The 20300-nt window shown below is 40.2% G+C and overlaps 1 protein-coding gene across 1 annotated transcript in view; it reads right to left on the reverse strand.

Annotated features, from left to right (window-relative positions):
- Positions 1 to 990: 990 nt before the first annotated feature.
- The window catches only part of SI (sucrase-isomaltase), a gene marked incomplete at both ends in the record, with an annotated part of 50477 nt that continues 31167 nt past the window's right edge, over positions 991 to 20300 (reverse strand). Inside the window, 21 exons of the mRNA XM_082486997.1 lie at positions 991 to 1053; positions 2335 to 2505; positions 4668 to 4717; positions 6341 to 6429; positions 6716 to 6840; positions 7461 to 7517; positions 7605 to 7689; positions 8689 to 8837; positions 10212 to 10328; positions 10420 to 10454; positions 10881 to 11014; positions 14872 to 15010; positions 15930 to 16014; positions 16516 to 16650; positions 16935 to 16997; positions 17281 to 17388; positions 17504 to 17632; positions 18443 to 18568; positions 18671 to 18783; positions 18895 to 18991; positions 19624 to 19792. Coding sequence (XP_082343123.1) covers positions 991 to 1053; positions 2335 to 2505; positions 4668 to 4717; positions 6341 to 6429; positions 6716 to 6840; positions 7461 to 7517; positions 7605 to 7689; positions 8689 to 8837; positions 10212 to 10328; positions 10420 to 10454; positions 10881 to 11014; positions 14872 to 15010; positions 15930 to 16014; positions 16516 to 16650; positions 16935 to 16997; positions 17281 to 17388; positions 17504 to 17632; positions 18443 to 18568; positions 18671 to 18783; positions 18895 to 18991; positions 19624 to 19792 — 2239 coding nt within the window. The remainder of the gene's footprint in view (positions 1054 to 2334; positions 2506 to 4667; positions 4718 to 6340; positions 6430 to 6715; positions 6841 to 7460; positions 7518 to 7604; positions 7690 to 8688; positions 8838 to 10211; positions 10329 to 10419; positions 10455 to 10880; positions 11015 to 14871; positions 15011 to 15929; positions 16015 to 16515; positions 16651 to 16934; positions 16998 to 17280; positions 17389 to 17503; positions 17633 to 18442; positions 18569 to 18670; positions 18784 to 18894; positions 18992 to 19623; positions 19793 to 20300) is intronic.

The raw sequence follows: 20300 nt of genomic DNA on the forward strand, positions 1-20300 counted from the left end.
AAAAATATTTCTCAGAATGGTGACTCTAGTCCTAAATGATCATCTTCTCTGGATTGCCAAGTTTCAGTAAATTCAGCACTGTAATTACACCGCTCTGCCTATGAGATGTTGACTACTTAGCTGTTTTACTACAAAATTTTAAAGCAGAGAGGAATCCTCTAAATGAATCCTAAGCACAGTGACTAGAGATTGCTACTACCTCTGACAGCAGTTTATCCCATCAAATTTAGCTGTAAACATGCTTTACCAATCTGTTTAGATCATATGCTGCACTTGTGGGATACAAAGAGTCTTTAACATGGATTACTGTTATAGTAAACATACCACAACATTTCCTTCAGTGAAATAAACACTCAGAGACCAACATTCATTAGTTAACCTTGAAACTTCAGGTTTATTGTTACAACTTTAGATCAAAACACTGGGGAACGCAAATGCCTGGCGAAAGTCATGCAAAAAAACCCTTAAAATTACTTTTGCAAGTACCTCAGTATTTTATAAATCAACAACTGGAAACATTGTTTCACGCTAAATCAGTAATCTGAAAACATTTACTTTTACTTTGTCTGGCCTTAAATACTTCTCCATATTAGTGGTTTACTTAGGCATAATTAAAATTAAGATGAAAGTTAAATATAGGCAGACTTGTGGCCCCAAATCCATGCAGGTAACACCAACCGTGTCTTTTTTTTTTTTTTTTTTCACGCATTAAGTCAGCCAGAAATTCTACTTTGAGAAAAAACAGAGTTTTAGTCTCAGTTCTGAAAGACGAAGTTACACTGAAGTGCCATACTGTTTAAAATACAGATTTTGCGTCAGACGGAGACCTTGTAGTTAGTCTTCAACAATACTGAGACGTGACTGCTTTTTACACATAATGCCTTAATATGATCCAACTGTACCTGGATGTTTTTATGGTTAAAAGTATCTCAGGGTGCCAAAGAGGCAGTATGAAAGTTGAGGGATGGCCAAGGCTGGTTTGCAGGCATTTTAGCTCCATTGCACAGTGTACTCTTTGCCTAATTCCAGTTGAAGTTTGGTGATTGTCAGGAGCTGTGAAAACAAAACAAACAAACTGAGCAATTAATAACTCTGCCCTGAAGAGCCACTGCTTTTTCTGTTTTCAACAGAAATATAGTGGCTTCTCATTTTAGGTTACAAGAATTGATTCCTCTTCCTTTGCTTTTTTGTTTGTATCCCTACAAACATAGTTTAGCCAGCATAGGTTTGGGATGTCTGATGATGAGGCTCTGGTCTTTTCCCTTCATTCAGAGGCTCTTTTAGAAATGAGATTTCTTTTATTTTTAAAAAAGAATGGAATTTTTTAAAAGCAGCAAAACTTGGAACACATTGTAATTCAACAGTGCATATGAATTCTTTTTTTTTTTCCCCCCCCACAAAAGTCAACTGCAGAATGAAATCCTTCCATTCCCTTTTACATTTTTAACTCCTCTTTTTGGCTATGTACGAAACTTATATAGTTCTGGCTTTCCAGTGAAAGAGAGGAAGAGCTAAGACAGTAGACTATGGAATTGCAGAGGCAGGGTGGTCAGACCCCAGTAAGAGAAGAGGTCAGGCGGTCTCCCTCTACCAGCAAGCTGGCAAGACTGAGCGCCTCGGCAGTTCTGTTCATCTTTGAAAGATGCTCCATAGGAGTGCCGCCTTGAACGGCAGTACAATTATACACATTTATGGCAGCTGCCTTTGGGAGTGCTTGACTTGACTGTCCAGGCATGCGGGAGCAGGGAAAGGCCCCGGACAGACACGACCCACGCAGACGGAAACCCCGGTGCTCCGAAGTTGGTGGAAGGTATGCCGATAACTTTAAAAGAAGTGGGACTTGACTTGTGCTTGTAGGAGCCCTCTGCTGCAATGCCTCCAGCCGAAACGTGACGTGACAGAATAAGAAGTGGTTGTAGGCAAACAGGGCTGGGAAATGAAAATGTCCGACAAGAGTGACAACAATGGGGTCTTGTGTAGAGACTATGAAAATACTTGGAGATGCTTTTCCTTCCTTCAAATCTCACAGGTTGCAAGTCAGCTATTGGGAAGAGTGGAAACCAAGTACAAACCAAAATCCACCGCTTTTCCACTGTCAGAAGCGGTTTGGGTTTCTCGACAGTAATTTCTATGCTTAAAAGCTCTACTGCACTTACTGCACGCTATTTACCATATATTGAACAATGTATAATATAATCATTACCTGATGGTAGCTTATTTATCTTGCTGAAATATATTTTAAATATGGTATTACAGCTGAGAGCTGGAGCTCCAGAGGTTTAAGAGCACATATGGAGTTGTGAAGGTGGCATTACCCTGCAAATGGCATCTCACCTTTTTGGTGCCATTGTAGTTCATGGTGTGAGGCGATGGGATTGTCGCGCCATTCTGCGATACAGTCACCTGCTTAACACTGGTGGGCACCCCCAGGACTTTAATTTCAGTAAACATTAATTTGTTTGTATCGCTGTAACCATTATGCAAAACCTTGATATCTAAAACAGTCTGAAAGGAAAAGGAAAAAAAAAAAATCAGACTTTGTCATTAGACTGGTACGAGTCCACTTGAGCTTTTCACTTGCTTTCCTCTCTTCCTATTTTTTTATTTTTTTTTTTTTAATACTTCTGCGTTGTTACTTATTTTCCAAATGTTGAAGGCTTCAGTTTTCTCCACGTTGTTAATCTGGCTAGGTCCTGGGCTCTGCTGGGTCTTTAATTGCTACTCGTTTGGGGGACGTGAGGAGCAAAGCAAGGAGACGCTCTTAACCCAGGACACGGGCAGCAAGCGCTGCATGGACAGACCCCTCCGTCACTGTCACAGCCTCGTCTCCTGGCTTCTCAGAGGCCCGATCCAGGCTCTGCTCTCCCTGCTTTACCCCAGAACAGCTCTTCCACCCCCATCATCTCCCTCAGCGCTCACAGCTGCCCCGTCGTTTCCAGTTGCTGTGATTTTAAGTAGATTGTGGGCCCATGGTTTCTCTAGGGTGTACCAGGTCCAGCAGGTCTCCAGAGAGCGAATGCCACTTTAAGCAGCCCAGAGACGGTGCCTGCTGCTTCACAGCCCAAGCGTGATCCCATGCAATTGTGCTATGATATAATTCTGCATATTTAGTGCTTAGAGGGTATTACTTTTAGTGTATTTTTCACTGTTGGTTGATTCAAGACCTCTTTAATTACACTTTTGCTTACAAACTTTCTGTAAGAGCAGGAAAAAGTGCATTTATTTGATAATCTCCTGGCAACTGCAAATACTGAATATTAGCAAAACAAACTTCTCCTCCTTAGCAATTAACATTCAATTATTTGACAAAGACAGAATTAAATGAGAAGAAAGAATAGTGTGGATAAAATTAGAAGACATTCTGGTACCCTGGAAAACTAATGAAATAATGAAGTGTATTTTCTTTTACAATAGAAAAAGCGTTTCTTTTAAACCAAGAGTCCATATAATTACAGTCTAATTTAATTCCGGCTATTCAACTGCTTATGATAAGAATTGAAACCTGACATCCTAGAAATGCCAGTACTTAAAATAAGCACTCGTGTTCGTTGACTTCGTTACCCAGGAATGCACGCCAGATTTTCCATTTTGAAGAATAAAGAGAAAAAGCAATCCCGAACCGAGGCGGTAACTCTGCACCCACCGCTGTGCGAAGCTGTGGCTGGGACTAAGCCACTTTCTCTGCCCTCCCATCAGGCTGCCCCTCATGGCCGTGGCCGTGGCCATGGCAGCAACACCCACCAGCTGCTACAGGATGCTGAGATGTTTCTATAGAAGACGTTGATGGGGGTCAATGCACACATCCTAGGATTGGGACTCAAGTCTATCACTCATAACCACAGACACCCCCTGGTTTGTCATCGATGGGAGAGCATGAATAGGACACATGAATGGGGCATGTCCTGTTCCCTCCTCTTTGCTGTTTAGAGAGTGATTTCTTTTGTGGTTGCCAATAATGGTGTGTTCCACTACTTCCTCCCAGAACTAAGATTACACATAACAAATACATTCTACGGTGAATATGGGCAAACACACTACTAACAGAAATGCCCTCCCTCTGACTTTGTGAACTCTTCTTTTTGGAGCGGTGACATAGCTTGAACAAAAAAGCAGAGGAGAAGGAGGACCCTGAACTTGCAAAATGGATTCGGAACAATTTTAGGTGCCCATTCATGAAAAGAAACCCAAATTCTTTGCTGAGCAGAGGTATTTCTCTGTAGCTGTAAGCCCGGGTCAAAGCCTTTTGTCCTTAAAGCCTCCTGTCTGCAACCTCCAGCTTCCTTCTCACCAGCAAGGGCTGGTTTTTCTGGCAAAGCAGTTCTGACTCATTTAAGTGTTCCAGATGTTCTGCATTGATATGTGCTTCCGCTTTATAGAAATCATTTATGGAATAAACATGTACTTTCAGAATTATATCAGAAATTACAATGTCATAAATGTGCGCCATATTTAACAATACACTGAAATTCGCATCTTCAGAATCAGTCTTCAGGTTGTTCTTAACACAGTTTAATCATATTACCTGGAATCTATTCAACTGTGAGCACAAATTAATGTTAGGGTGGGATATCGAGACATTAAGAAGTCCCAAATTAAAATACCTATAGTTAAAAATAGAGTGATAATCACCTAAAGTTATTCAGAAACTGTGAGATACTATTACATACCTGATTAGCAGTAAATGATGTTAGCAGATACACACCATCTTCATATGCGTCTGTTTAAAAGAAACAATAAAATAAAAAGCATTCATTACTCACCTTAGTTAACACATTATCAACATTTCAGTTGAAGGGTTGTGTCCATATACTATACACAAATATATAGTATGTCTATGTGTACACAAATAAAGTTCTGTATTTCCAGAGGATGTATGCTTTTAGACATAGAATAGGACTGGGGGCTATTTAAATGAGGCCAAAATAAGAACATTTTAGAGGTAAGATACAAAAGAAGGCAAACAAACAGCATAGGAAGAGCAAGGGCGTTAGGACTAGCAAGAGAAACATGTTTCTCACTGAAGGCAGCATGGGAGTCGTTTCCCACATCCTCCACTGTTCACTGTCCAATTACATGTGACTATGAAGTCTACATCCCTGGAGGTGTTCAAGGCCAGGTTGGACAGGGCTTGGAGCAAGCTGGGCTGGTGGAAGGTGTCCCTGCCCAGGGGAGGGGGTTGGAACGAGATGAGGTTTAAGGTCCCTTCCAACACAAACCATTCTATGACTCTATGATAGACATAGGTGCTTCTTTGAAATCGCTGTTGTATATTTTATCAGTCCTATTATTCAGCTTGAAATGCACTCAAAGTAGTGCTGATGATCATGGGGACTGTAGGTTCTTGCCTTTCTGCACTGCCGAAAAGAGATCACAGGCACCCTGCTGAGATGCACCTTGTAATCTGTGCTGATTTCACTTATCATCACGCTTCCATAAACATAGCCATCATTTCTGAATTCCAGTGCTAACGGGCAGTGGTGTATGTGAAGCACCTCAAAGTACACTAACACCGTCCTGCAGGCTTCCCTGCACATCATTATGCAAAATAACATCACTTTCTGCATTACTTGCAGTAATCTCAGGTGATAGCTTATTGTTATTACAAGGATAATGCACTCTGGATGAAAAGGATAAATGACTTAAGTGTCTCTTATCTGAAGAGGATTTAAATTTAGTAATATTGGGGAAATTAGTTAAAACTTCCCACGTAATCCATGCTTATGGTTCCCATAGTTTTGAGAACAAATCTTTGTTATCTGTGTTGCTGTAGGTCCAGGGCACAATTTCATTTGTACAACATGTTAATTCTAGCAATCACAGCATTGTGCAGTTTAAATCAGGAATATAATGCTAATCTGAGGGTTTAATTTCAGTTTGTCTCTGAAGGCATGTTCAGATATGCCCTCCAGAAATGTGATTGCTTTGGCCAGAGTCCCTCATTTCCATCTGCCCCGATTGCTCCTCCTCCAACACCCCACACTACACTGAGGACTCCGAAGGCAGAAGCAACCACCAGCACTGCTTTTCCAAAGCGATGGCTGAGTGATGCAGTTTCTTCCAGCTTGGAGTTTCCACTTTGGCAACTGTGCTACTGTTAAAAATTTCAGGCAGAAGAGCTCGAAAGGCAGCTACTCAGCATTATTTGATTGTCAGGGACTGCTGTAATTTGTTCCATCTCTCCCTGGTTCAGATCCTTGGGTTTTGCTTTGTGTCTTTTCATTTGGTCTTCGAATATCTCCAAGAGTGGAGGTTCCACAGCCTCTCTGGGCACCCTGCTGCAGTGTTCCACCATCCTCGCAGCAAAAAAGGATTTTATGAAGGCAAGAAGCATCATACATACCAACGCGAACCCCATTATCCCAGTAAAGCTGTCCTTCTGCAAACAGAGTGTCACTCAAAGCGACAGTGAGTCCCATCGGGTTTTTTCGGCTATGGAAAACAGAATAGTGTTTCCTCAATTTCCTCAGCTAAACACATTTAATATTTATCAAATGTTAGAAGTTTTTAAGAAATACTCTATGCCACTCAATTGATCTCCCATACTCATCTTCCTATGCCCATACTATTAAAGTTTAAGGAGACCATTAGGAGCAAACCAACAAGAAAAAACAACCATGAAGTTCCAGTGCTATCATACGTGTAGCTTCTTGTGAAGACTGGTGGTATTTATATGCAATTGTGCAAAACCAAATTTTAAATTTTCTGTTGATCTTACCTGTAAAAAGTTGTATTAGCAGGTCTTTGCCAAGGAAGGATGTATCCCCCTCGAATATGCAGGTTGATATGGTCCAAAGGAGCTTTTAAAAGTTGGAATTGTCTCTTAACACCAATATCTTCATCCTATTTACAAAAAAATTAAAAAGTATTCTACTGAATTGCCCTCACTTTACAGTTTCTTTTAGAATGAAATGATCCTTTTTTTTGCTAGACATATTAATTAGGAGTTGTTCCTGCAGGAATAACTACCCAATGCTTTTAAGAGAAACTCTGAAATTCTGTATCTGGCTTGACTGCAGCTGAACCAAAGGGACCAGTCAGATGAAATACAAACTTGTGATGAATTAAGTGATTTTTGATGTCTGATCTTCCTATTACCAAAGCTTTTCTTATTTTCTGTGAAAGTTGGTGCGGCTAAACCTGTTCTGTCTTTCTCCATTCCAGCATTCCTTGCAAAGACTTTATGCATATCATTTGAAGGTTAAAAAAGTTAATAGAAGGGCTTCAAATTAAAGGTATTATTTCACCTTTTAATTTCCCCTAACTGTGGTCATGTTATTATACATTATTATACAGGAATCAAGGATTTTTTTATCAGCTACGAAAAGGTTATATTGCTAAGAACTGAACGCAAGTTTGTAAAAAGGAGAGAGAGGGTTCACACCTCACCACCACTCTCAGCACATGCTGCTGCTGTCTGAACAGCACTGTGAAGAAGACATATAATTTGAAAAATTACTTACTGTGTAGTAATCATACCAGCGGGCATTGGGTAAGTAAGCATTCACTGTTACAGCATTCTGGAATTAAACATACATGGTTTAGGTACCTTAAAACAAAAAGTGAATTTTGGCTAAAGTGACTTAAATATTTTCATAAAAACGTACCTGTTGCATCACAGGGCTGATGAGCAGTGCAGGTCCCCAAAGGAACTGCTCATATATTTCCCAGGTTGTTCTGTCTTCCACAAACCTGCAAGTTAACAGAATTATGATTAGACATTGGGTGGCGAACTTTTCCAAAGTGTTCCTTCTTTAAGTTATTTTTGTCAGTAATTGAATCTACTATTCCTGGTATCTACTATTTCCTCCTCTTTATTCTACTATTAATAATTCATAGGCCAATTAATGCTTGCCAAGAATGCATAAAGATCCTAATGTGAAAATCATTAGAGGAATGCAAGCTATTACTTACCTTTCTTTTTTTTGCCATTTCTTTGCATTTGCTTTTCAGTATATTTAGATTACAAAGCTCAGGAGGTCCATTGTGCTTGGCTGGTGTTAGCAATAGTAAGATTAGGTAGCGGGCAGACTGGGAACCACTTTCTAGTTTGTGCCACCTTTTTTTGTAGACAGTTGCTTTGGAAAAAGCTAGTCAATACATGCAAACGACTCAGTGTTCCTCAGCCAAGACATCATGTAGATAATAGACCACCTCTTTTAATAGAAGTAGTTAAAGCTTTTGCAGGTACTGCCCCTCCTGACCAGGAACAAAGAATGCTTTGTGTGTCTAACAACATTTTTTTTTTTTTTTAAATCTGCTATATCAGCTTGGACACACACACAAAAAGCCATTTTTCCCTGCAAAACTCTCATGATTTATGGCAGAATTCCCTCTTTTTTGCTTAAAGTTTTTGTCCAGCTCTTTTTGCAACATTTGTTTTTTTTGAGTCTTATGTATGCCCCGCATCAGATGAAGCTTTTTTGTTGCTTGCTTTTAACAAGGTTAAGGGTGATCTTTAAAATTTAAATCTTACTCCTAGAGGAGCGAATGTTCAATTACGTAGAGTGAAAAATGGAAAACTAGTGCTGTTCAAGTGAGACTTGATATTGAAAGCTCATATTCTCAATCGTGCTTTTTTTTTTAATAAAAATTGCTGTAACTAAGAGAAAACTTTATTGTCAGGAGGATCATCCCTACAGAAGAGCTAGTGGAAATTCTTGATAAGGAGAGCAAAGGAGTCGCACGTACTCATGGAGCATGGGGCGGATCACAGTGCTGCCATGGGCATGGGCGTCATACATTAATGTGTAGAGATAGGGTAACAGCGTGTATCTTATATTCAGCACATTCCTGGAAATCTCCTCAAATGTTGAGTTCCAGGAAACAGGATCTTGCCTCTGAAAGAGAAGAGGCTGTTGTTAGTCATGCTGGATTGTTTTGTTCAGAACAAACAAACAAACAAACAAACAAAGTAATAAAAAATTGCTAATGTTTACAAGAGACATCACGTTTAGCATCTCTTTTCTTTCATTCTATGTTTCTCCCCAGACTTCATATAACCTATTCGTATTAGAAATTAACAAATGTGCATCAAAATCCACACAGCAAGACAATGACAAGGACATTTCTCCTCCGAACTAGAGCACCTTCATTTATTTATTCTTCAATTAAGGAGTAAGTAAGTGACACAAAAAACAGTAAGTATCACTGTCCGCCCCAGGAAGGGAACTAGAAAGAGGGAAGGTGAGAAAAAACTGGGGGAGAGTACTTTAAGAAACATCTAATGCAAAGTGTCCCCAAGGCATGACACATCCCAGTGTATGTAATTTATTATCCCTCTTTTCTGCAGGGCAGCACTCGGGACCTGCAAGAAGAGACCGAAGCACTAATGACTGATGTCAGGGAGCACTTCCAATCTTTATTAAATGTATTGAACAATACGTTGGCAAATTGGGTAAGACTGGAAGCAACATGATAACCCTGAATCTGCATTTTTAAAGGCTTTAAAAGTCCTATCGAAAGGTGTGCCGCTGGAAGATAAAGCACACAGGTTTTGAAAAGGAGACTTTAATCCATTAGATATATGCCATATAAAGAGACCTGAAGCTTTAACTGGAATGGAAGTGCTGTTTCTTTTTTTGGTTACTTTTCCAGTTATCTTGTTTTACAGCTTTCTACAATATAGTCCTTAGCCAGCACAGACCTACATTTAAGCAATTATTTTCCTTTACTCTTTAAAGAAATACAATATCTGATGGTGGCAAATGTGCAAAGCACAGAAATTGCCGAGTCTTACTCCAGAATCTTATTACACTGTTCCATTTTCTCATTTGTTGTATAATTATGGGCAATTAGGGCTGAGAGCACCAAGGTCAGTTTTGCTCCTTTCAGTGCGTTTACCATGGAAGTGCTCTATTTTAGCCCTTCTGGTGTACTGCGTATAAATAAAAAAGGCATACAGGGAAAAATATGTAGGAGTTTGATTCAGTCAAAGCAAACTTAGAGTATGCTTCCTTCAAGTGATCTGAATCCCAGAGCAGCCCCTCTGTGGGCATAAAGCCTCCCAGGTGAGGGGGAGGCTTGCAGCAGAGCTAGCATATAAATAAAGACAATTTCTGTTGGACAAAGAGCCAAACATGTTCTTCTCCTGTCCACTTTGCTTTTTTTGAGCTTTTTTTGAGCCAGGGCAGCTTGTGCGACGTTCTGGCTGATCTCTACATGTGTGTCCCAAGCGTTCAGCTGTTAACTACCATTAAAAACTTTTGACTCACCCTTGTTCCTTTCTGATTGTGATTCCTCGAATATGGGTAAAATGCACCCAGCTGCATCCAGCGAAGACATAGCTCATACTCCGAGTCTTTGAAGAAGCCACAGATATCGGCTCCTGTCTGAAAGTTTAAAAATGATCCAATTGGAACACTATAAATTCTTGTACAGCATCAAGTTAATTAAATGTAAGGTAATAACTCATTAACTTACATAAGATATTCCAAAGAGACTGAACTCCATCATACCTGAAAGGAAGAATAATTCAACATTACTAGCTGGGTTTTTTTCCCCCGTTAGTTTGCTAATGGTTACATAGATAATACATACTGTAATGGTGAATGCGGGAAAAAAAAAACAAACAAACACAACAAAGAAACACAAACCCCACATTTTCTCTAATACGTCAAGTTTTTCTCGTACAGAAAGAGATGGGAGCTGGTTGGTCAGGAGCAAACAAAAGAAATGAGTCGCAGGACACAGGGCGTGAAGGTGGTGGGTCCCAAGGGAATGAAAAAGCTTCCAGCACCAGGTGCAGAATCAAAGAAGGAGCAAAAAAGGCCTTCTGGTTGCTAAACTAAAGGGCTTATTTCAGGTAAAACCACATGAATACTAAAAGCTAGTAGATGAAGGAGAAGAAATAATTGCACACAGATAATTTTCCTTCTACGTACCAATAACAGATTTAGCTAGCTGGTCCCAAGCTGCAGTGTTATCTCCAAGCCAGTGTCCTGCCCATCTTCCACTACTGGGATATGTGGAACGGGTGATAACGATCCCACGCTCATTGGTGGCATCCTGCAAAGCGCTGACATTGAAAATAGAACAAAAAAAAACAGATTACATGTGAAAAGTACATGACAACTTGTTTCATAAGATCCTCTTTGAAAATACACATAAGGGCTTATATTTTCATAGTAAAGGGCAGCCTTATATGCATAAATATGCATACATCCAAACCAGGTGTGCTTTATACAGCAATTCATTATGATTCACACATACACAGACAGTCAGCCGTGTCAGCCAACCTGTAGCTGGAAAGAGAACTGGCAAAACAAGGAGGTGCTAAAATATGAATTTCCAGCTCAGACTAATTACTGTGTGGGAAATATGAATGTAGCCCAACTTGCACATTTTCTAAAGGTTTCACATTGTGGTCCAGGGCATATCATCCTTTTCTTATTGTACCTGAAAACTTGCAGCAACAGTTGCAGGGAAAATAGAGGTGCCAGGAATATTAGACTCTAGTTGCCAAAAAGGTATTGGAACACAAAAATAAGTCATGGATCTGTAGGCACTTCACAAACAGCAAGATGACGTGATATCCATATGAAATGACCAACATGGATTTGTCTAAAAGCAACCGCATTAAATCAGCATTTTTTCAGCTCAGGGCAGGTAACAGCCCTGACAGCTAAGGAGCGACTACCAACATGTGTGACTACCTTGGCATTATCTGACCTCTTGGTCTGAGCACATTTGGCTTCCTCATCAGCAGAAGAGATTTTGACTAGAGGTTAGTAAGTTTTGAGGATGGTGGTACTTAACCTCTCCCAAATTAGAGGCAAAAATCTACAGGGAGGGAAACACACAGGCACTTGGGTTTGGGGGATAGAAGGACATAGCTAGCACCAGGCAAGGACTGTCATGAACCTTTCAAGATGCTCTGGCACTAAAAACCAGTAGCCTCGCTCAGGACCATTGCTTTTGGGAGGGCAGACGGCAGCTTTCCAATGACTCAGGAGAAGAGCTCCTGAGGTCCCAGGGGTGACTGATTTACCAATTAACCCCATTACCTCAAACAATTTTAAAAAGCCCAACAATTTTCTTAAATAAAGCCTTGGCCATTGCCACAAAGTACCTGCAAAGGTAACCCAGTAAGCTTGAGTTCAGGGGAACTCTTTCTAGTTGCTCGTCCAAGGCTACGAGCACCTTTCTCTGCAGCGTGTGCTGTTGGTCTATGCTATGTGACAGGCATGGATGCATTACTGCTCCGCTTTCCGAGAACAATTCCTTTTCAGCCGTGCACACGTATCGTGAATCATCACAACAAAATACGAAATCACAATACTGCTTAGACAGCTACACTGATTAACTCACGCTGCTCCCCAGTGCTAGCCCCACAATAATTGCCTAAACAGCTGCTTCAATAAGGAAGTCCTTATTTATTTTTTTCTACAGGATTTGCAGCTTAGTGACACTATAATTACAGCAAAAATACACAAGTCACTTAATTTACTGTACCAATTAAACTAGACTAACGTGCTGTAATTATTCCTTCCGAGAAAAACAGTAAGTTTTCCAGGATCTTTTACTTCTTTGTAACATACGCTCCAACGCTTGCAGCCTCTGCTCGGTTCACCCCACTTCAACAATGCTTTGGAAACTGCAGCTAAAATTTCAAACGTAACGAAAGTGTGTATGTCGCGCGTAGAACTGCTCAAGGATGAGCACAGCCTGAGTGTTTTGCTGACTCGAGGTGCAGCTCTCTGCTTCGGGACTGAGTCACAGCTGTAGCCATGAAAAGCAATTACTCATGTCACAAAGCCTGAATTTACCTGCAAACGGTTCCTACATTCACTAGGAAGGGGTCTGGCTTTCAAGTCTATGCAGAAGCCTCATCATGAAAGACTAACGTTAAGCCAATAGCCAGAAGCTTCCTCTGTCTAATGGATGGTAAAGTGAAATTACATTGTTCAATAAAAAATTGGTGTTCGGTTTGAAGTTCTAGGCTTTTGTGAGTTTTGCGTGCAAACAATCTTCCTGTTTGGATAGTTTAGTATTAGAATAAATTATTATTACAGCATGTCTTCCTTTGCACAATTACTCCTTCAGTGAGTACCAAAGAATAAATTGGGAGCTGAGATACATATATATATGTTTGGGTTTTTTTTAAACTCAACATTTTTCTATAAATTCCAAGTGTGATAATATCTGTATGAGCTCTGCAATTTATCCTCTCTGTCACCGTGACTCTCAAAACAGAAGGAAATGTTTCACTACATTTGACTTCATACTTAATACACAGAAGCAATGGTAATATTCCTCTTACTGTTAAATTATTGTCTGCTACAATGCCCAAACCACATGTGATTTGGCTGGCAGAAGAGGTATCACACCTTCCTTCCTGTCCTGTCAGCAGTTTTGCTCCTGCCTTGACTGGCAGAGCTGCAACGGCACGCTGCCAAATAGAACATCCACTCAGTCAAGAATTCAAGCAGCCTTGATATTTCCTTTCTTTATGGTAATATCAAAGCTACCAAGGGCTTTAAGGTCATTAAGACTTCTAAAGAAACACCGCTTCCTTGCTTACTCCTTGAATTGGAAACGAAACAGCACAGATATGTTATCATTAGATTAGACGTTATCTAAAGCCATCAGGGGTACTGTTCAGAAAGGAACAGGTAACGACGTTTGCCTCGCAACTGAGAAAATAAATTCTTAAAAGTAAAGCCTTATGCGCGCTGTTTGCATTTTAAAAGTCACTGTTCCCCCTTTTCACTACTACTAAATTAGTTTTAAAGAGAGGACATAATCGAGCCCTTCTCAAATTAACGTTGTTAAAAAACTGTATTAATTTTCCCCCACTAGATGTAGAGCGCAAGGTGAAAACAGTTTCAATCCGAGGAGTAAACCAGGCGATCCCAGCAAAACTGAGAAACAAAAAGGATTTTATATTTTAATTACGGTAATTATGGGAGACTGTCACTGAGTAATTACCGTTCCCAACAGCTAATTAAAATGTTCAGACCTGTTCTCCATTCTGCCTTGTGAATGAATACCCAACGGTGTCTGTTCACCGACTGCTCGCGCTACAATGCAGAGCATCGCCCCGGGACGGCCTTGGTGGCTGTCGCGTCACAGAAATCGCTGCTGAAAAGGCAACGTGGGGTTGAATGTGTTGGGACAAGGCAACCCTCGATGGTGAGCAATTACATCCAAATTCAGCTATATGAGAAATAGCACCGTGGCCCTCTGATTTCACAATACGGGTCAGCAATTACGCTTGCACCATGTAACATTGACATGGAGGAAGCCCTCAGAATCGGTATACCAAGAGTCGCTCCCCAGCTCCGTGAGCAGGAAGTTCCTTTAGTACCAGACTTGGGTAAACTGGCTTTAAAACCTACCTTGAAAATTGGGTCTGCTCAGGGTCAGGGATTTTAAAGCTGCTAAACTCAAACTAAAGACCGTGCCTGCTTGCCCTGAGACAGACAGCGATGCAGCTGCAGACACGCTTGAGCGGGTGTGGGTTTTTTCTTCTAGCGGGCTCCGATTGCAGACGGTATTTGTGGCAGCGAAACCATGGAAGCTCAGCTTCAGCTCGGGCCTGCACAGCCCCACCTCGCCTTCTCCTGCACAGCCTTTCCAGCAGCTCAGGTTCACCCCACCCCGCTCGCACCACGGGCGAGATCGCTGCGCCAACGGAGCAGTGACGTGACTGAAATAATACCCACTGCAGGAGCTCTAGCACTGCTGCTCGACCTGGAACACCAAACTCCACTTCTAGCTGAACTGAACAATTGAAGGTATTAGACTGCAAGGAAAGATTTCTCAGGAATGTGAAATAAAACAATTAAAGTTTTGGCCATAAGAATGTAGACACAGAATAATCGTCTGCAACATGTTTTGGTAACGTAAACAAAGTATGGAAATTTCACTTACTCTAGGGTAGGTTTTGTTTGTGACCATCCATAAAGACTGTGCACATCGTAGTGCCTAACTGGAGTACCGTCTGGAAGATATTGTTGACCTTCCATGCATGGAGTTTTGACAGTTAATCCGTCTGACCGGTATCCCAGATCTAATGGAAAAGGAATAAAAATATTTATTTTTTCATAATGAACATTCAATAATTATTCGAGTTACTTTTTCTTAATTTTCATAATCTCTTTGGTGTTTACTGTCTTTTAGATATATCTATACTGTCCTTTGTTTATTTATAATTATAAAAATAGCTTTTCCAAAATGGAATATTACTAACATTCCTATGTAGTCATCTGGGTCTGTGTGTTACTAGCTCAGTTACAGATGCTCTTGCTGAAGAAGCTCAAAGAGTCAATGGAGTATATCCAAATTCAGAAGATATTACAAATCTTTGTAAACATTGTGATGTCATCCATATAAACAGAAAAATGTGTGTGGCAGGCGTATGGTTTGTGTCTGAATATTAACTTCCTGACAATTTCTGAGAAACTATTCATAAGAACTGAAGACAACAGTAAGCAACAGGAGTATGCTAATAAACCATTAATAAATAATTACTAATTTGTACTACTTTACACCAGTACTTAAGGAAAGCCAAGCTAAGAAAGCTAAGTATTTCAAGTATTTGACTGTACAGATAAATGGTAATGAGAGGAGACACAAGGATATTTTCTAAACTTTTAATTAATTGCCTTATTCATCTGAGAAAACTGCAAAACAGGGAACTACAGTCTCTACCATGCCTAAAGCAAAGCACCTAGATATAAAATAGGTATCAAAATCCATATGCAGGCAAGTAGCTGAAAATAATTTTAAGAAGTGCCATGCAGTTACTGCTCCCACTGAAACAGGTGGGGTTGAAGTGTGCCCATAATCTCAGAAATAAAGGGCCACTTTCAGTTAGGAGTTGTGGTTTTATATACCTAACTTTAGGCTTTTACACCACATATACCATATAAGAAATTATGTAGTAACCAGAATGACCTAAAACTGTTGTAAGGAGTGATCAGACTTACGAGGTATATATGGTGGCATATTTAGGAGGTCATTTCTGCAACCACCAATGGCACCGTTCAGAAAAGCTGCAGGTTCATTCATGTCCTAAAAACAGAGCAAAACATGATTGTATTTGCTTCAAACCTATAAAACACACTAAATTCTAAATTACAAACAAGCTGCATTGTAGAAGTCCTCAGGAGCCCTTGCAGGCGCAGTCTCAGGTTGCTGTTCGGTGTTCTCTCGACACGTTCATGTGTGGCATGGTGCAGGGACAGGGAGCCGCAACGTATTCCAAGGGAAGAACAGTGAGTCTGGACTCTGTTTCCCCTGTGCAAACAGTGTCACAGCGGAGGAAGAAAGTCGTGATACACTGAGGCACTGCAAGTATAAAACCTTGAGCCAAAGTCATGCTTTTGGCTGGGGGCTCGGGTTCTGCCTGGTGCTCTGCTGGCTTTCCCTCCTGCCTAGTTTTTTATTTTTCTTAACGGCAATTTCAGACCAGATACCCTCTGAGCAGCAGTACATATACTGAGAAATGTGGTGCGCTCTGCTAATGTCTGGCAGAGAAAAAAATCTAGAAATCAAATTCATTTCTACACTTACAATCCACAGGCCATCAAACTTGACACTTCTCGAGGCGTTGGTGGGATTTTTGTGGAACTCCCGGATTTCTCTCTTCCACCACTCAACTGTGGAATTGCGGAAGAAGTCTGGGAAAGCAGCATGTGCTCCATATTTCTGCAAAAATAGTAGGAAAACAGAACAGATACCGGATTGAAAGCAACCTGCTGTTAAAATGTTGGAATTTGTTTTAAAAATAAAATAAAATAAAATAAAATAAAATAAAATAAAATAATAAAATTACTTGTTCCCTGGCTTTTTCAGCTCTATTAGGAAGGCTAGCCAGTTTCTGCACCTCATCCCTCCCACTAGAATTATCAACTAGTTTGCTGCTATTTTCCTCAATTAATGTGCTGCTCTATCTATATTTGAGTCTATAACCAAATCATATCAGCATTTACCTCTATTTGGGTTTGCTCAGGCAGTGACTCATCGACTTGAACATTGGGAAGGAACGGCCAGACCTAATAGGACAAAGGACATTTTAAAATACTCAAACTACACTGAAAAAAAACTGAGCATCAGCAACAGACACATATAATCATTCTTCCCTGAGACCTGTGCGAAGGACAACACAAACTGAAGACAATTCAGTTTGTAGTATTTATTCAGTGCATCCTTTATAGCCAGAAACGAATATATCATTAGCAGACTTTCCCCCCGTGGCTAGCACCGAATTGTAGGCTGACATGTCGCTCGCCTGGATACAGCATGCCTCTACTGTCATCAACCTTTCAAGAACAGTACCTTGGAATAGATAATGTCATTGGTATTGGGCCATTTTATGAAGACATCGTTCTGCACACCTCTTGAGAAGGTCGGATAATTGGTTTCATTTCCAGAGATGGCTGGATCCTACAATAAAATACATTTCCACTTATGCTCAAACCCCAAGTTTAGAAATGCTGCTGAATATATGCTTCATTCTGTAATGATATATTGAAATTCAAAAGCAGCATTCAAAACTGACCAGGATAATGATAAATCTCATTCCTTCTTCTTTTATTTTGTTAATCAGAGCTGGTAATCCAGCAAAGCGTGTGCCAATGGTGAAGTCCAGTTGCCTTTCCATATGGTCAATATCCACATATTGGACATCCTGCAGTTCATAAAAACAATTAATGTAAAATGATTTTTTTTCTTTTTCCCCCAAATGTGTATTTATTGAGAATCTGCTAAAATAAGTAAACTATTGAACATTTCAACTGTGAAATTCGAAGCAGCTGTAACTTTAAGCTAAAGCTGTTAAATGAATATTACACAACCTATCAACAAATCCAATGAAAAATAAACCTTTCACTGCTGCATCTAGTCTGAGGGTACAAATTAATACATGATAGAGAAAGAAGTCCTAGATTTGTACATATGTGTACCTATGCACAAACTGCACATATGTTACCACATCTATAAGGAAACAGTGAAAACTTGTTCTATGGTGAAACAGGGATGTTAATTACATTTAAAATGAAGTCACATTACATTTACCGTATAATTTTGTTAGATCTGTGTGCTATTCCAACTTCCCTAACAACAACCTGGGCCAGATCATAGCTGACTTGACACAGAGCAATATACCATTGAAATAATGCTGCTTCATTTTCTTTCCTGCTCTTTTTTCTTGATCACTGCTCCTTCACAGCCAGCATGGCAAGAGCCCACGACTGACTAAGGCATCTGGGTGCTGCTTTGGTATGAATGATAAGGAAAAAAAAGCTGCCTAAGGCCTACATTTAACATAGCCCAATGTGTGCCGAGATATTCAGCTCTGGCATAAAACATAGCCTGCTCTACTCTACCATGATGGTGGGTTTTTTGGTTGGTCTTTGATTTTGTGCTTAAATGGCTTTAGTTAATACTCTGAAGTCAAAAGTTCAGGCTTCAGCTCAAATGTTAACTGCTACCAGCGTACATAGGGAATCCTAGCTGCCTTCATGCCCTCCACCAGCTGGGAGATTTCTGAGTCGTTCCTGTATCCGTAGCGGCACAACTGGAATCCCAAAGACCAGTAGGGTGGCATGACCGGTCGTCCAATCAGCTAAAAATAAGAAAGAATATTTGTGGTGAGTAGGTGAAAACAAATCAAACCAACCAACCAATCAAAAAGCAATATCAGCTTGTAATAGAGTAAGAATCCTACTGCAGTGTACTCCTGAACAACAAGTTCTGGTGTTGGGCCCAAAACCATGTAGAAGTCGAGAATTCCTCCAGTGGTGCAGTATGTCAGGGCAGGGGTCGGCTGGAACGTCACATCTGGAAATGGAAGACGTGAAATGAGAAAAGGATGCCTGGATTCACCACTATTGCAAAACTCTGACCATAAAAATAAAACACACTGAGAAAATAAAGTGAAGATTTTCTTACCCATTGCATTGCTGTTCAGCAAGAGAACTCCATGGGCATTGCCATCTTCTTCAAGAGCCATGTAAAAGGGCTGATAACCATAGGAATTCAACTTGTACTGCAAACAAAATAAAATTTTACTGGGGAAACATTCCAAGCATCCACTTTTTTACAATTATTGGTAAATTTAATAAAAGATGGCAAACATACAACAAATAAACTCCATAATTTATACTTACACCCTACATGCCTGCAAAACATATCTACAGAAGGTCGCTTTCAACCTCACAATTTGAGTCAGTCTTGTTCAGACTGACCAGGAAGGAAGGAAAGCAAAGGTATTATTGCCTTTAAAACTTGCTAGTGAGAAAGTATGCACATATGACTTCTGATTTACCTCTGTAAGTACAAACTTAACCCCGTAGCAGTAGTTGTCCTGACTCATATCTAGCTTTCAGAATAATTAGCTGAGAAGAATAAAAAAAAAAAAGGAGGAATGTGCTGTTATTTCTAATCCATTTGTTGTCTTCTGATACTTGACTCCAAATGTTGGTCTTGTTGGTCACAAAGAATAGGTTTAGAGAAGACCATTGCCACTGAGACACCATCCAAACTATAAGCCACAATAAATACGATCAAAGCTAATAGGTGCATCCAGTACCAGCAGACATCCACTGGACTTCAAAGTCCCGCTGAACACCTCCGCACATTAGGTTCATTGGTCCAAAAGCCACATTTGCTTCTACTTACAGTAGGAGGCTGGTCCCTTGTGAACATTCCCCAGGTGTGCCAGCTCATGTTACGTCGAAACATGGTGTGCTCATTTTCCCCAAATCCATATATATATTGGGATGCTAAGCGGGTAGAAATCTGAATGAACATGTCGCTGAACGTGAAGGTGGGTAGCTGCGAATCCCAGCTAAAATGGAAAGAAGAAAATAAAACCAAGAATTTTCAGTGCTGTGTTTAGCTGGCAGACAACTTTTTTGGGGCTACTCTTTTTATCTGAAAATATCTCTCTTCAATAAAGGTGGAATTAAACTGTTATGATTATCAAGAAAAGTTAAAACATGTGAAATGGGGATGTTTAAGAATTTGATACACAGTTTAGAAACACAAAGCCCTCTGTGTCTCTCAGAGAGATATATATATTATGCACAGGCACCATGCAGAGCAAGTTGCATCATATTTTGGCAATTTAGTGAGAAAATGTGTATCGGGAGAGTATGATCATATTTTCCTCCCAGACTAATCCTTGGTGCCACATGGACTAGAGTAAATAAAGTGCTTTTTACAGTTCACTGGAATTTTTGTGCAGATTACACTGAAACTGTATTCATAGGTCTCATTTGTTGTAAATCAGCATCTTTACAGTTGGAAACCAAACTGCAACCTGATGGTTGCCTGCCAAAAAATTACATCATTCC

Source organism: Vanellus vanellus (genome assembly GCF_965231255.1).
Source record: "Vanellus vanellus genome assembly, chromosome: 8".
Classification (NCBI taxonomy): domain Eukaryota; kingdom Metazoa; phylum Chordata; class Aves; order Charadriiformes; family Charadriidae; genus Vanellus; species Vanellus vanellus.